Source organism: Aplidium turbinatum, chromosome 6 (assembly GCF_918807975.1).
Source record: "Aplidium turbinatum chromosome 6, kaAplTurb1.1, whole genome shotgun sequence".
Lineage (NCBI taxonomy): Eukaryota > Metazoa > Chordata > Ascidiacea > Aplousobranchia > Polyclinidae > Aplidium > Aplidium turbinatum.
Window position 1 is genome coordinate 30,829,784 of NC_137477.1, and position 15,894 is coordinate 30,845,677.

At 35.4% G+C, this 15,894-nt stretch overlaps 1 protein-coding gene across 1 annotated transcript in view; it reads right to left on the minus strand.

The window, feature by feature from the left end:
• The window catches only part of LOC145771906 (uncharacterized), a 34,384-nt gene that overhangs the window by 4,145 nt on the left and 14,345 nt on the right, over window positions 1–15,894 (minus strand). The window contains exons 2-14 of the mRNA XM_082583665.1: window positions 10,975–11,101; window positions 10,561–10,662; window positions 10,092–10,218; window positions 8,982–9,092; window positions 8,067–8,164; window positions 7,013–7,245; window positions 5,721–5,840; window positions 5,241–5,327; window positions 4,743–4,862; window positions 3,849–3,972; window positions 3,067–3,281; window positions 2,382–2,450; window positions 1,577–1,644 (exon numbers count right to left, since the gene is read on the minus strand). Coding sequence (XP_082439791.1) covers window positions 1,577–1,644; window positions 2,382–2,450; window positions 3,067–3,281; window positions 3,849–3,972; window positions 4,743–4,862; window positions 5,241–5,327; window positions 5,721–5,840; window positions 7,013–7,245; window positions 8,067–8,164; window positions 8,982–9,092; window positions 10,092–10,218; window positions 10,561–10,662; window positions 10,975–11,101 — 1,601 coding nt within the window. The remainder of the gene's footprint in view (window positions 1–1,576; window positions 1,645–2,381; window positions 2,451–3,066; window positions 3,282–3,848; window positions 3,973–4,742; window positions 4,863–5,240; window positions 5,328–5,720; window positions 5,841–7,012; window positions 7,246–8,066; window positions 8,165–8,981; window positions 9,093–10,091; window positions 10,219–10,560; window positions 10,663–10,974; window positions 11,102–15,894) is intronic.

Genomic DNA, 15,894 nt, shown 5'->3' on the forward strand with positions numbered 1-15,894 from the left:
AACAAACCTCCAGTATAGTGCTAAACAATCTATGCACCACAACTGTATGTTAGTTTTTGTTAGTTAATGTAGGGGTTGAGCGAATTTAATGGTCAAGTGTCTGTTTGGCAACACAGTTAAGCGCTTTAAAAGCCACAAAAGTGAATGACACTAAGTCAGAGACATAGCCACTAGTAGGAGAGGCTTGGGGGGTAATCGCCCCTTCAACAATTTATTTTGCTCCCCACCCCAAAAAAAAACTGTTTTAATACTATTACAACGGTTTAATACCAATAAAGCTCATGTTAAATGACGTTTGCCCTCCCAACAGTTGCTTTTCCCCCCCAAAAAAAATTCTTTTTAGCTACGTCACTGAGCTAAGTCAATGACATCATAATAAATGACAAATGACTACAATCCATCTCGAAACTCATGACAGTTAAGTTGCGCTTTGAAATAAATTGACTGTTTCAATGGGGTATTTAAATTTTTAGCTCTTTACTTTTACTCTGAAAGTAAATTTAAAATGTTAAGAAAATGTGTACAAATTGCATATATTGTATCACGTTGTAACAAACCCCGGTTGTGTTTTATCGCAATAGACTGTAGGCTGCGGTGTTTTAACAACCATAAGGTAAAATAAGTTTTGTACTAGTGATAACCAGTAACCACTACCCCGAAACAGCTGCCTGTCACTTGTCTTTGCCGACAGTCGGCAAACGGCTTGCATCAAAGTCTACAGATGGTTTCACCCAGACTGAGTCAGATTATATTATGGGTAACCGCATGCAAAAAAGGAAGTTGACTTACAAATATAAAACTCCAAACATTGCAAAAATGTTCAACTCCAATTTGAAGGGTTAACGTTGACCCACCAAAATTTTAATAATTGGAATCTTTATCCAGCTTTCCACAGTAACACAAGCAAGTGCATTGTTTTGCAGTTTAAAATGTCATTGTTCATTGATCACCAACGTTGGGTTAGTTAGACAGTTATGCCAAAGCACCGCATGATGATATGTTGGACATGCTATAAATAACTCCACAAGTTCACATGCATATCAATCAAACTCAGAACTATAAAGAGGTGTCGGCTACAATTCATTCAAATGATTTTATGTTAAACAAAAGACAATATTTATAACCAAGCGTTTTCAAACTTTGCTTAGCCTATGTTTTAACAATATATCATTGAAAACCTCTGTTGCAGTTGCAAAAAAACTGACGATGTGCAGTGTTAGGTCTGATTATAGAAACTTGTATTTTTTTAAACTTATTAAAAAGAATCTCCCAAATTTTATGAGAAACTATCGTCGTAAATGCTTGCTAAATTTTCAAATTCGTTAGTCAAAGATATGCAGTGCGTTACAGTCTATCACAAATATACGCAAACTATCAAATCTTTCTTATTTTGTAAAGGTTTTAATTTTCGTAGGATCTCAATATTGATTAAAGATTCTTTCAAAAACAGTAACTGTGACCAATAGAAGTTACGAATAGCCTACAATATAGGTATGTTTTGTACGATAACACATACACGTTCATTTAATGCGTAGAGAACCTGAAACGTAAAAGCAACATGTTAATAACGACTCACCAGGTGAAGAAATAGCTTGACAATCAGAGGGTATAACGGTCATGTCAGACGTTTCAGGCAGCTCTTGTCTGCAACAAAGGAATGAAATTAAAAAGTAGCCATTGTACACAGGTAAAATGTTCAGAAGCTCAAAGAGTTGTTTTATGAAGACTAGAGTTTAATCTCTTCATCTTATCTGGTAGTACTGTAGTCTTTTTTGAAAACAGCTCCTTGAGAACAAAAAAGAGGCTTTATTGTTATTAAAATGCTTCATTATTACACAAGAATAGGACCGCGATAGGTAACTGAATGAATAAGTTTGATTACTCTATACCGGGCTGTTGTCACAATAATTTGCACCCAGTACTTATGATATCTTGCGCCCCCAAATCCAAACATATATAAAAAAAAAATAGGCCACTTCTTTGAAAAAAAGTACTAATAAAATTACCAAGGAAACAAACTGCAGAAGTTGTTTCCAAAAATATATGGATTTAATGCAAACCCACTTAATCTAAAGAATACGTCGTGGTATTTCAAGTTTTCAGGTCACATGAAAATATTCTGGCTTCTAGCCTCACCCTGGTCCGGATCAAAGAAGTAATCTCTGTCAACGCTGATGGCCATACATGATATTTTTGAGTTTGCACGTCAAAATCGTAATCGACAACCACATTTGCTTTCTTGTAAGTGTAGCTTATTATGATAATGTATTTTATGTAGCGCTGGATCATTTCCAGATATGCATTGATGTCTACTTTCTTTGGAGCGTACAGTTTTTTTCAAAAATTAAACATAATATGATCAGACCAAATAAACCACTTACTGGTTTTGAGGTGTTCGGATTACGCATTTGTCTTCCAGCCACCCACAGTTTGGGTCAATGTTACAACACCTAAAAGAAAAGAGATTGAATTCAATAATACCCACAACATGTCAAAATAAAAGCTAGGTAATAAAATGTAGTAGTGATAAGAAAACAGCCTTGCCATTTGTCACAAAGCGAGAAAGCAAATAAACAAAGGTTTGAATTCTTATGGTATGACCTCAGTTCAATACCAAGTGAAGTTAAACAATGACGTATGGGAGCCAAATGGCCAAAACCCAATACAATAAATGTTGATTTCAGCCTCGTCGATGCCAAGTAGACATATAGTTGTTGTGTATCAACGAGGATCAATCCTGAACTCAATAAACCGACTTGAATAAAATGGAAAATTATGAAAATATATCACTGCCACATTTACTGGATGTCAAATGAAAATACCAATTTTATAGCGCTCGATAGCAATACACTTCAATGGCTGCAGTGCCTGGATAAAATGACATGACTGCTACCACTCCACACGCAAGAAGATGCCATGTTGCTACGCAATGTACTGTAGGCGGAGGTGACAAGCGGTGACAATGATAACAAGCAAATCATGTTTCAGAATTGCATTGATTACGGTTCACAGTTTCAGCTACTATGAATGAATGTCGAATGAATTGTACTATTTCCTCGAACTTACTTTTCATTTCGATATTGTTTGCACCTAGTCAAAGGTACTTGCACCAATCTATTCGTGAAAGCCACAAACAAAGAAGAATTTAAGTTTTCATTTCGTCGATCGTTACGAGGAGGGGAGGAGATATAAAGAGCCAGCACTCCACATGGTAAACTTCCTAAAGCACAATTCTGTTCATCTGCAATTCTCATCTCTTCCAGCAAGATAGATTTTGGTCCCTGAACAACATATCATTTTTTTATATATATTGTTCGATTAGAATTAATAAGTTTAATGTTGAAATTTAAAAGTATTAATATTATTGCTTGAAATAAAAATATTTTTTTCCTTCTTGCAGCTTAAAATAGTAGATGCATCTTAATAGCATCTTAATTCTTAAACAAGAAACAAACTTAAATACCGGTATAGTAGAAGAGTAATAGAGATGTTTACAAAAGAGTTGACATTTACACATTTAATTTGGATACGTAAGTTTCTCTATCATATTCCCAGACAATAAACCTAAAAACAGGCTCAAGTATGAAGTACCTGACATTGTTTCGAAATCTCGAAGTTACGCGGCGTTAAAATATCACAGATTAAAAGCGTAGCCTACAAACTTAAATAGTCCGTGAATACCTCAATTTCTTTAAAACAGCAAGAAATTGTCATAAAAATTACAATGTTCAATCTTTTTAATGTGGTAAGATACAGTTAATTTTGGTATTGGCAAACGTTTCGAAAAAAAGTTGTTTAATCAACTTTAAAGCGCACATTGCTGGCAAGGACACAAAAACCAAATGTACCGATGAGATCTGTAATCTTGGTCGAAGACGAAGTATTCTTGCATCTTCAGTGCCAACGTAAAGTACTAACTGCTGATCATTGCCACCTGCATCGCTGTCCACGGCTATTTGAGTCATACGAATACTGTAACAAGGAAGGCCTATTAGTATATGTAGAATGGAATTGTTTTGGATTGATAAAAGTGACATCGCCTGCATGTCGAGCTTCAACTAAATACTACCATTCCTTTCTCTATTTGTTTACGCAAGGTCGAATGTTTTTAGCGTTTTTGGAAAACCTTCGCCTCCTAGGCTATAGAAGTTGGCCGATAAGTCTGATACCTCTCAACGTGTTATTACAAGTTCATGCACACTTCCAAGACAGTAAATCAGTCGTCTTTTTACATTGATTCAACATCTATAATCATTGTAAAAACGACTGATTTTCTGTCTGGGTTCTTTATAATAAGTGAAAAAATAATTAATTTAATATTTTCAAAGTTAATAGGCGCTATTTTAAAGTTTCTTCAATCCTTATGTTAAGCAAAGCAGACTGCATCGCAGCAGGCAACCACAGATATGTTAAATCAAAACGCATAATTAATGCTACTGTATTACTACTACTACTACTACTACATAAGTCTATTCTGTACAAGTATTCAATACAAAACAGAGTTTAGTAAAAAGTCCCATCTTGTTGTATAGACAAATATATCCCCTTGACACACAATTTTGCATCTCGCTCTGAGATAGTGGCAAATTGTTTTGCTATAGTTACAGGGTAGGCCAAAGCCATATTTTTCATTTGAACGCTGCTTGAAAATATACCAAAACAATATCAGATATTGCAAACTTCTCACTTTACTACAAAAACATAAACTGTTAGAAATATTAAATTGCAGAGATTTCACTCACTCCGACTCTCCAACGTACATAGGCTGCTGATACAAAGGCATGACCGGATCATACATAAGAAAGTGATCTTTCGCAAAATACAACGTCTGATCATTGGTTAAAGAGCTTTTTCCGGAACACCTGTGATTCAATATAACCTCAACATGCAGCATTTCTTCTGCATAAAGACACTAATTGCCGTAAGTGGCAAACTGGTGAAAAATCGACTTGTTTATGGCCTAAATTAATCAATTCATACATTGCACAACTGGATTTCCAAAATTAATGGAAGATGTTTCATTTTTTTTATTTACTTAGTGTCAGGTGAATATTTTCAAACCACTTAAGCAAATCACCAATCTTGCAAATGATGTCATGTGAGATGATTTCATGACAATGGCATAGGCTATATTTCAAAGGTTTAATTAACATATTTGTAAGCTTTAAGCCTAATTAAATAGGAAAAAATATGCACATTTATTAATCAAAAAAGTATTTAAATTTATTCATTGCACGTACGTTCCTGGTCGAGGGACAGGTACATCACCTTGTGGGACTGGTATAGCTTTGACCACTGTTTCAATGTCGCTATTGAAACCAGGATCTCTGCAAAAACACTTTACAATATTAAATCTATGAAATGTAGTAGAACAACAAATGCGTACTAGAGTAACACTCATTAAACTGTACAAAGAAATCGTAGCCCACAAGTCGCAGTAAAAGGAAAGTTTTGCTTTTTTTGCTTACATTTTCCGTAGTTTGCATATAGTCTTAAACCAATCAAACCATTGACAAAAACAATTTTCAGAGTCTGCGTTTCGTCAAAAGGAACTTTTAAGCATCTAAACAAAATTTTAATATACCTGACCATTGGCCATGCAAAACGTGTCAGGTTAAACATGGTACAATTTCACATTCACATTATAGCTTGTTGAGTAAAGAGTAAAATAACCCTCACCATTCACTTATTATACGAAAATAAAACGTAAAATAACGTACGATGTAAGTGGTCCGGAGTGCAGCTCTTGCTCCCCTAGGAAGTTTCCGAGTTCAAATAATTGCTTGATGGTGTCCATGTAATAAACACATACAGCCGACATGGACAAGGAACTCCATTCCCTGAGGATGAAGCCCAATATCACTTAACTTTATGATGCAATTACAAGCATTATGCAACGCTGTTGATCAGATGTTTTCGAATGTTATGTTAACAAAGTCAACGGTGTTAAAATACTATAAACGCATCAACTTGATTCATGATCAAAGAATGTTAAAAATTTAAATGCTTGTTTGAGAGTTTAGATTCAACAAATACTGCAAAACATCTGAAAGTAGTCTCCATTTTTTAAACCAAAATCAGCTTTATTTACTACAACTCGCTTGTTTGAATGAGTGAAACAAAATGCACAGTTGCTATTATAAAAAAAAAAGTTTGATCTCTTTACGTTATGTGATGTGTTTTCTGTTTTCTACTTGTTGACTTGTTGCATTTTTTTATTAAATCTATTAGTCTTTAACTTTGCCATTTGTTTGTTTGTTTTTCGTATCTTTACCCTGCATTGCGGGAAAGCGGACTTGAGCGCTATGCATCGGTGTACGCCTTCCGACCAGTGCCGGTCTTTGGGGTGTGCAAACCGTGCGATCGCACAGGGCCCGCAAATTAGGGGGCCCGCAATTTACTCAGAAAATGCAGTAATTTTTGTTGAACATGCTCTCAGAATGCACCAAATTCAAAGTAATTGTTCAAAATTTTCTGAGGGAGGTCCCCTAGACCTTCCATCGCTGGGTGTCGCCTTTGGCAAACACGCCGTCAGGCTTCGCCCCTCGGACGTCACACTCCCCTCCCATCTTAAAATACCTAGCTACGCTACTGAATTGATCATTGTCATTGGGGCCTGCAAAGCATATTCCGCACAGGGCCCGAAATACCCTAAGACCGGCACTGTTCCGACGAACACCTGACCCACGCTGCAGCCGACGGCAATGTCTGTTTCCGGTTGTCTACTCTACTTGTGACTTATGACCATACATACCCAATGTTCATTTTAAGTACTAGAAAACGCGAAGGCAATGCCACAAGTCATATGTGCTCAAGGCACAAGTAACCAAAATAAATCAAAATCCTTTTTCAACTTTTGTCATTGACAATTTACTCACTTGTAAGTTTCAATAATTCTATGCGTGTCTGTGCCACTAATACAAAAGAGTATAAGCCAGGCATACAGAGGTTAGGCCTATACTTGTGTTTAAGATTTTTAACGTATCAATCTTGTGATAAGTAGTTGGCTTACCATGGCGTGGTGAAAGTGGCAAAAATAACATCTGTGGGTTGTCCATATGGGTCAAGAATTGTTGTAATGTCGGACACGGAGGTGAGATTGTCAAAATCAAATCCAGGACCACGGGAGGATCCCGAAATAGAACATTTCAATCTCGCTTTCAAGAAGCTGGTCCATTGGTGTCTCAGAACTGTTTCTCCTCCCATGTCATCTTTGCAGACTTGGGCAACTCGGGCATATGTGGTCTGTTCACGGTGAAAATATACCAAAACCGTTAAATTAAATTATGACCATCCCTGCTGCCTCAACACCATTACAAAACAACTTTTGCATATTTAAATTTTTTTTAAATTAAGCAAGCAAAACAAAAACAATAATAAAACCCACTAATTTCTTGAGCAAGCAATAGATCAGACCAGGCATTTTCATCGCTAACTAATTTCTGACTTGTTCTGTCAGAATGCTTGGCTGACGAACGTCATTCATTTTTTTTTTGACGATTTGCTGACTGATGCTACAAACGTTAGGGGAACCAGTTACAAAATAACTTGTTGCAAATGCTGTTTTCAACATCAATCATAAGTCATAACTGACATATTTAATCTCATTACAAATACCGACAGAATTTTAACGAATTTTGAAAGAAAACACAAATAGATAATTGTAAGATAGCAGCTTATATAAATGATTCTAATCCAAAAGGAAAATTTATTGACGAACTCATCATGAATTTTTATTATCTGTGAAAAATCTTGAGCGATCAACTGGGCAAATAGTGTTTGGCTATGCACATTTGAGCAAGGCAGAAATACTTGGGATTTTAACCGACTTTTAGCTTAGATCGTTGACTTTCTTGTAAACTGTAATTAAATCTACAGCAGGTTGAGAAACACTGCATTAAATTCCAACATATTTAATGCAATCCAAATAAATGTCAGTCACCACTGCTACAGCATATACAGATAAATGATGAAAAATTACAAAGCCAAATTTTACTTGTTTCAAACAAGTGTTGTTGTATTGCCTGGAGTAGTTATGTATTGACTTATCAAAATGTTTTCCTTACCGACGAAGGATTTCCTGTCTCTACAGCCGTGGCTGTTTCACGAAAAAACAAGTAAACTTTCCCATCATCGGATTCAACCATTTTGATAAACGTCGGATCTGAAAAAAAAGAGTAGTAATCGATGAATTCTGAAAATCTTAACTGTAACCGTATGCAGATGTTGGCAGTCTATGAATTGCCAAACTGCTGACTGGTGAGTTGTTAAAAGGAGTTAGCTTACGGACTAACCGTCTAATAGTTGTGTACGTGTATTTGATTATCCCTTTGTAGATTTGTACTGTTTGTGATGAAGCAATACAAATTAACAACACAACCAGCTAACGAACGACATCACGTTCATATCTATCTTTTGTTACTAACATACAGGCATGAAAATAACTGCACTTGCGACCATAACCACGATTTTTACCCACCATAGCCAGTCAACAGGTCGCACAAACACTTACAGAGACGTTAGTTATTGGAGGCTGAACAAAGAGTTTTAAAAAGTTTTAACCGTAGTGAAATGCAGTTGCAAGAAAATAAAAATAAAAAGCCCTCCTTATTTCATGGACGATAATAATGTTTACAGTGTTTATGTAGAAGCGCAGAAACCGGCAAGGCTAAAGTGTGGTTATTTTAATAGGATTAAGCTAAAATTAATATAAAGAGTGTAAACCTTTTCAAAATCAAAGTAGAGGACTTAAAATAAAAAAAGTAAAAACATGAAAGAGGTGCTTGACAGTGATATAAGGAAGAGTTTATTTTTCTACCGCGACTTATTTGTGACAAAGATTAAAACTGACTTGCTTGATTACAGATTTTCTTTGCATGAAGTGGAGAGCAGCTCATACAATAAGTTGCTTTGGCTTAGTTTTCTAAGAATTGTATGAATGGGATTTATGATGCAAAACGCTCAGAATCACAAAATCTCACCATTAAACCACCTCTCCACACTGTAGACATATGGATTTTCTTTTCTCATCAGTACTGGTTTTTTACCCATAAAGTCATTGATTACTGCACTGAAAAGTTGGAACCCGGTACCTATAAATAGAAATAATAAACAGCTTGAAACAGTATTTGCAGTTAAAGCTGGAGGACAAACAGTTTTGAACAGGGCGACCATTGTCTAAGACAAACAACGCTTTAATTCGGGAGAAATTGCGTAAATCCTACTTATTCCTTTGATTTCGCTCCGCTTAGAACTGTTTGAGAATTTCTGTAGATTGAAGTCTATCCATTGTATCAAAATGCGTTTGAAGATACAGATAATAAATTGTTACTGAGGTAATTTTAAAGTTTCAGAATTTGATTAAACCACGCCTGTGATTTAAGTTCAAAATATTGGGAAAAAGGAGAAATTCACAAAATTACAGATTTTCAAGGCTTGAAAAATAGTTTATATGAAATCAATTAAATCATAAAATTAAGACACAAAAATGAACTGACACCAAATAAGGGCAAGTGTTTGATTTAGTTCTAAGCTATGCGGCAGAGCCTGTAGCAAATGTTGATGTCAGTAATATCGGTATGGTAGAGTCGAATTTATTGCAGTAGGGGAGACTATAAATAACCGCAGCGTTCAGCATCATTATCTTTTAGGTGAAAAATAATCAATGCTAGAATGTTTTCAATGTTAAATGGAGTTTCACATTTTAATTGAGAATTCTGTGAAATCTGATTCTGTGAAAATATTTTTATACATTTTGTGTGTTTGTAGCCGATTCTTTTCACTTCCAAATTAACATCGTTGAAATACATCGGCTACTCGTAATATGTAAATAAGTACTGGAATTGCTCCTACTTCACGGAAGGCTCAAGCATCTAATGCTTATTGAAAAAAGAAGTCAGTTGAATGACGCAGTACTTCTATGAATCCCTGCCATGGGGTAAGAAAACAGTTTATAGAAAGTGTGGCATGAAGCAGCCTGATGGCGAGTGTGCAAGCAGACTAAAAAGTAAGGCAGCAAACTTCTATCTATCTTCCACAGTATGCCATCTTTAGCAGTTGTCTTTAAAAGTAAATACACATTTCTTTCTTACTTGTGTTGGTGTATAAGTTTGCACTAGAAGTAGCTGGGTTAAAGGGACATGCGCATTGGCGAAGACATTCCACTTCCTCGCTATATAGAGAGTTTGAAGAGCCAAGGGAAGGTGAAAAGTTGTTTCGCTGAAAGAACAAAATTCTAAGACCGCACAAATAAAGCAAAGCGATGAAATCAAATCAAAATTTAGGTCGAATCAACTTAAAAATATCAAAAATGATATTGCGTTAGTTCGCATTAGTGGTCAGGGTGAGAAGTCCAATCATAATATACGCAAGTTACCTCGACAAAACTTCAATATTTACTCAAAAAAAAAGTATTCTGTATCCGTTACTGATTGTAACTAGGCCTACATACAAGTCAACAATAAAACACCAAAATGAATTTATAACAATAGGAACACTCATCTTGACAGTTTCAAGATTGAAATAATTTTGTGCATTAACCCTACTTGCTATAATGCTTACCGTGTAGAATCTGCACATGGGGGAGTAGGAGTTGGTTCCACAGACGTACAGTCGGTCGTCCTGATGCAATTCCACAACCCGGATAAAATTGTTGCATTCATGCTGGAAATTACTCAATGACATTATCAGGCATTGAGTTGCAATCAAAGAAGGTGTGACACAAATCATTCTGTGAGTTGTCAATAAAATACTAAAAATACCAGATGGAGGCCATAAAAGGATACTATTTAGCTTCTTTGTTTAACAAATTTGTTTAATTGTTTGCAATGAGTAACATAAAAATTCATCTCATCGATTCACATAAAACAAATATACATTTTTGTATAATGTTTTATAAACACATATGGCGTTCAAACATTTGAGCTAACATTTGCACAAATGCACTTTGTGTTGGTCATAGTCGCCACAAATTACCTTTTGCTTTGCCATTTGTTGACAAGCATTCTGTGATTCCAGGCTTGAAGCCCACTTTAAACGTTCCAGGTAGTTGATCTGGCCATCCGTAGATGTGGCTGTGGCATCAACCATGTAGATGTAATCCCTACAAAATACAGTGTTATTAATAAAATTGTTAAGAAAATACATCAAAAGTTATTCAGTGTTACCGCAATAGCATTATCTTGTAACAACAGCTGTGACTAATCTTTGTAAAAGATAATGGGCTAATGCCCTCCATAAACAAGTCAGTTAATATTTATGACTTAATTATTCTGCTATGAGAAGAAGCACAGAGACCGTCTCGCGTGCGTGTGTGCAGTGTGCACACTTTGCACAACCTACAAAAAACCTTAATAACAGAGCGAACAATTTTGGCTGCATGTTACAACGGACGTGATGACCAAATTACAGTCCAAGCGATTCAAGACACAAAAAATCAGGTAAAACAAAAATCAATTTAGGCAAAAAGAAACTACAATGGTGGGCTGTGTATGTGTCGCGTTGTCGCAAGCCTAATGTACGAGTGTGACATTATCTTGAGTCAACGAACATGCACAAAGGTTACTATAACAAGTCCCATTCTTTCATTCATACCACAATTCAAACATCAAACACCAATTTAGAACGCTTTCATTGATAAAATTTTCACTGAAACATTATCCGTTCTGCGTAACCCATAAATAGTTACATGCTAACTTCAAATTCAATACGTCGACCGGTGAATGACGTCATGATAAGATTGGTCTATTGATAAAGCTAAATGAGGCAATTGAACTTGACATTGCGTCAAACACGGCTTTACACATGACTTGTGTTTAATGAAGTCGTTATTGTCTTTCTTCACAAAAACTCACGCTTTTGGAAACATTTAATGTCATTACTTGACAGCTTAATGTTTCTTTCCGGATGGCGTTGTTTGTACGTTTGTCACAATAGTCACAAGAATTTTTTTTGAGAAAAAAATTAGGCAATCGATCTTTGTCACAACAACTGACAATTGCATATTATTTTCAAGTTTATTATGTAATAAAAACAAAGACTTTGTTGAATGTGGCGTTTTTGATATGTTTTACCTGGTCTTTGTGGTGCATTTTGTTTTGAAAATAAAGTCACGTGTTTTACGAAGTGCAGTAACTAAGTGGTTCCAAAAAAATTTAACCTACAAAGTCTCCTTTCAGAAATTGTATAATGTTTCAGGCGTCTTAAACACAATAAAACATAAAAATAGTGATGAAACATTAAAAAACAATTTAATAAGGTTAACATTAGAAGAAGATTAATGATGTGTGGGTTTTAATGTGATCGTTCGCATTACTACAAAAATGCAAATAATTATAAGTGTAAATTCAAGACAAATGTACGACCAGTCCAATTGATGTCAAGTTATCTTGTTGTGTATCGCGATTTCGAATAATAAATTCTCTTCAGCACAACTTTATAACAGGCATAGTAAATTCTTCAGTAGGTCAGTTTAAGAATGCAGCAGTTAAGTTTAGAAAGAAATCAACAATAGTGTTTTTCGGTTGCTAAGAAACAAAATAGAGAATTTATTATTCGAAATCGCGATACACAACAAGATAACTTGACATCAATTGGATTAGTCGTACATTTGTCTTGAATTTATAATTATTTGGCAGTGCATCCTATGGATCCGTAATTGGGCCTCTCTCTTGCATCAGCTTGCTGGGCGTGCAGTTGTTCTCTTGCGTTATATTGCCTTTTTCATTAATTATAAGTGTGTTTAGGTAAATTGTGGTTTGTTTCATGTTGTACAAAAGTCAAAACTGTAACACGATCAATGTGCGTTTTTGCTTTCTGTGTTTAGATTGTTTACCCGTACAAGAAAAAGCAGTGGATACAGGATATCATGCATAAGCTGTATCAAAAATTGGGTTCTTTATTTTCTGATATTTAATACGTCTTCTTTTCGAATAAAACAATGCGAAAAAAGAAACTACGTCGAGACTCTCGAGAGCTAACAAAGCTTAAACGCGGCTGAAGCAACCCACAAAAGTTGCTATTTTCATATTGCTTCAATCGCTATTGCCTACAAAGTTAGTGCCGAAGGCTTAGTACAATGAGAACTTTATCTTCTCATCCCCCGATGCTTGCATCAAGTATGGGACCCACCTTTACCTTTCACCTTTACAAAGTTGACATAATGTAACAAACAACTGTACCTGGCGCTTCTATGAAATATTTATCTTTGATTCGACCTATCAAACTTTGAATCTATGATAAGTGTACAAATTTTTAACCATTGTGGAAATAACTGCATTCTGTTTTGAAAAAGAAAATGTTCAGCAAACAAGTTAATAAAAACAAGAATAACATTACAAAAAAAAAATTAGCAAACTATTCAAGATAGAAAACTTTCAAAACTAAAACAAACAAAGATAGGAGGTAAAAAGTGGTCAAAAAGAGACACAAAAATGCCACAGCGATGCTTCTGAAGTCAACGCTCGTGCAAAAAAGAGCAGGCTAATATCACTCAATCTTTGCAGCGTCAGCGTTGACAACAATCACTGCATTGTTCTGTGGCATCCACAGCCTTTGTACTGAAGGTGCGGTGATGACTGTCTCAGACTGAACTGGGGTTGACGTTAGCTCTAATTGACCTTCGGCTGGTTAATCTTGGTGGGAAAATTCACATGAATTTATTGCATGTCAACGTTCTTGAGCTGTGTATTGATGTACGAAAACTGGAGGACGCTTGCATTGTTAGTTGCCACGCGATGTCTAAACTGATTACACCGTTAATCATACAATTGGCAAAAATGCTGCTATCCACCAGACATGTCTGCAATTTTTTGATTGTACATTTACTTGACCTTTCAATCACGAAAATTGTAACCTCAAGTACACAAACTGCTTTCAATATTGTAGAAAGTGCATCACAGAAAACAAGTCTCAGTTGTTCTGATCTTCTGTAAAAAAAACTCCTGTCTTCAACAAAACAATGCAATTTACTTGTGCGATCAACAAATGTGAAAAATTACACTCGTGCAAGTCTAGTCGAGAACATATAAAACAAAACAAACAATAAACAATTCAATAAACCATGGAAATTCAAACCTCACTGCCTTCTTGAACAAATCAATACGTTTCTTGAACACGTGCGGTAGGCCTATTGTGGACATGATTACATCACTGTTGGCATGGTTACATCACTGTTGGCTACACCTTTTTTAAGGAAATTATCACGAATAAAATTAAATGTTACAAACGTCATCTCGAGATCAAAAAATATGCTGGCTACAAAAAATTCAAGCAAACACAACTCTCTTGGACCTCTGCAGTAAACTATTTGCATTATTTTTGTGCTACTCATATGCTTACAAGAAGGAAGTATGTCTAACCACATTACAAGAGAGAAGGCAGTGTTTATGTTTGCGACTGTTAATCAGCACTTCACAGATTGTTTTTGATCTAAAATCGGTTAGTAATTCGGTTACATGCAATTCAAACAACCACAGTGGCCTTCACGTAATAACCAGATACAAGAAAAGATCCTTTATTTGCTGATGACTTCAGCTGAATGTGGAATCACCTACTGTACCGGTACTGTATGTTTGCACGTCGCTGGGAAATAGCATTTATTTTGCGTTGCTAGTCAGATTTAATTTGCAGCCTACATTTAGGCTGCAAATTACATAGATGACTAACAAGTTCCAAAATCATAATTGAACTTGGAATTAACAACCCGGAATCCAACCATGATTTCCCCATACAGGAGCTGTTCAATTTCAAAGCCAGAATTGCGGTTTGACTCAAACACTTATCCCACATCGTCTTTCAATAAATGTTGCCACTTGTTGCTTTTTCTAGAAGACAAGGACTGCTGCCTGATGGTTGTTTTCAAAGAAAAATTATTGTATGTGTAAAAAATAAATTATTTAAAAGGAATTGCGACATACAGCAATCGGATCACTCTTAGTTGAAAAACAAATATTTAATTTACTCACCAAGGAACTCGTACACTACTCACAACAGGCAGTTTTTGAAGGGATCAGAGAAAGTGTTTGGTGATGTTTGACAATTATTAATTTTCACACACCCGGTAAAAGTCTTGATACATAGCTATGGTCTATTTTCAGTGTGCGCCCAAAACTTTGCATATTTACAACTGTGGTTTACATATCCCTTTCTAGTCTAAGTGGTATCTTAGCTTCCACCAACTAAAAGCATTCCCTCAAACAAGGAAAAGTTCTTTCATGTAACTTCAACGTTGCTCGACTTTATGATAACACAATACCTTCACATAGAGTTAAGCTGGTATGTGCATTGTGCAGTTCACACGTCACTTACGTTAAACCAACTACAGCCTACATGCTACTTGCAAGTTGCAATGCACAAAGCTTAAACAAGGTACAAACTGTATGCTATGTTGGCAATGTTTGTGTAAATCACATAATGTATGCCGGTGACATTTGTTGTTCTTGTTTTTTTTTTGCTTATATGGTTCCCAAGATCTTATTACCTACTGTCACGATTATGCCTTCAATTATGACATGAACATTGTTTTTAACTGTAATAAATCTTTGGTTTGTTATTTTTTCTCAATATTTTAAGTTTTACCGGGATTGCCAGCTTGGACATGAGAAGCGTTTCTTCGTTGTGTTGGTTAAATACTTCGGTTTTGTACAGTATAGTTAACAATGTTGTAAAATTGCTTTGTCTGATGAACAAGATGTTTTGCGCAAGTTATGCTCACTTTACTGCAATTCCAGCAAATTAAAATTGCAATTTTATAAATTTTCAACAGTAAGTTGTTAAGAAGTATTAATTTTTTATTATTAAAATTTTTCTGTAATAAATTGTAATAATAAGTTAGTAATAGCAAGGTATCAAACTCCTGTTTAGGTTACGATCAGACTCGAATAATAATGTTTTTGT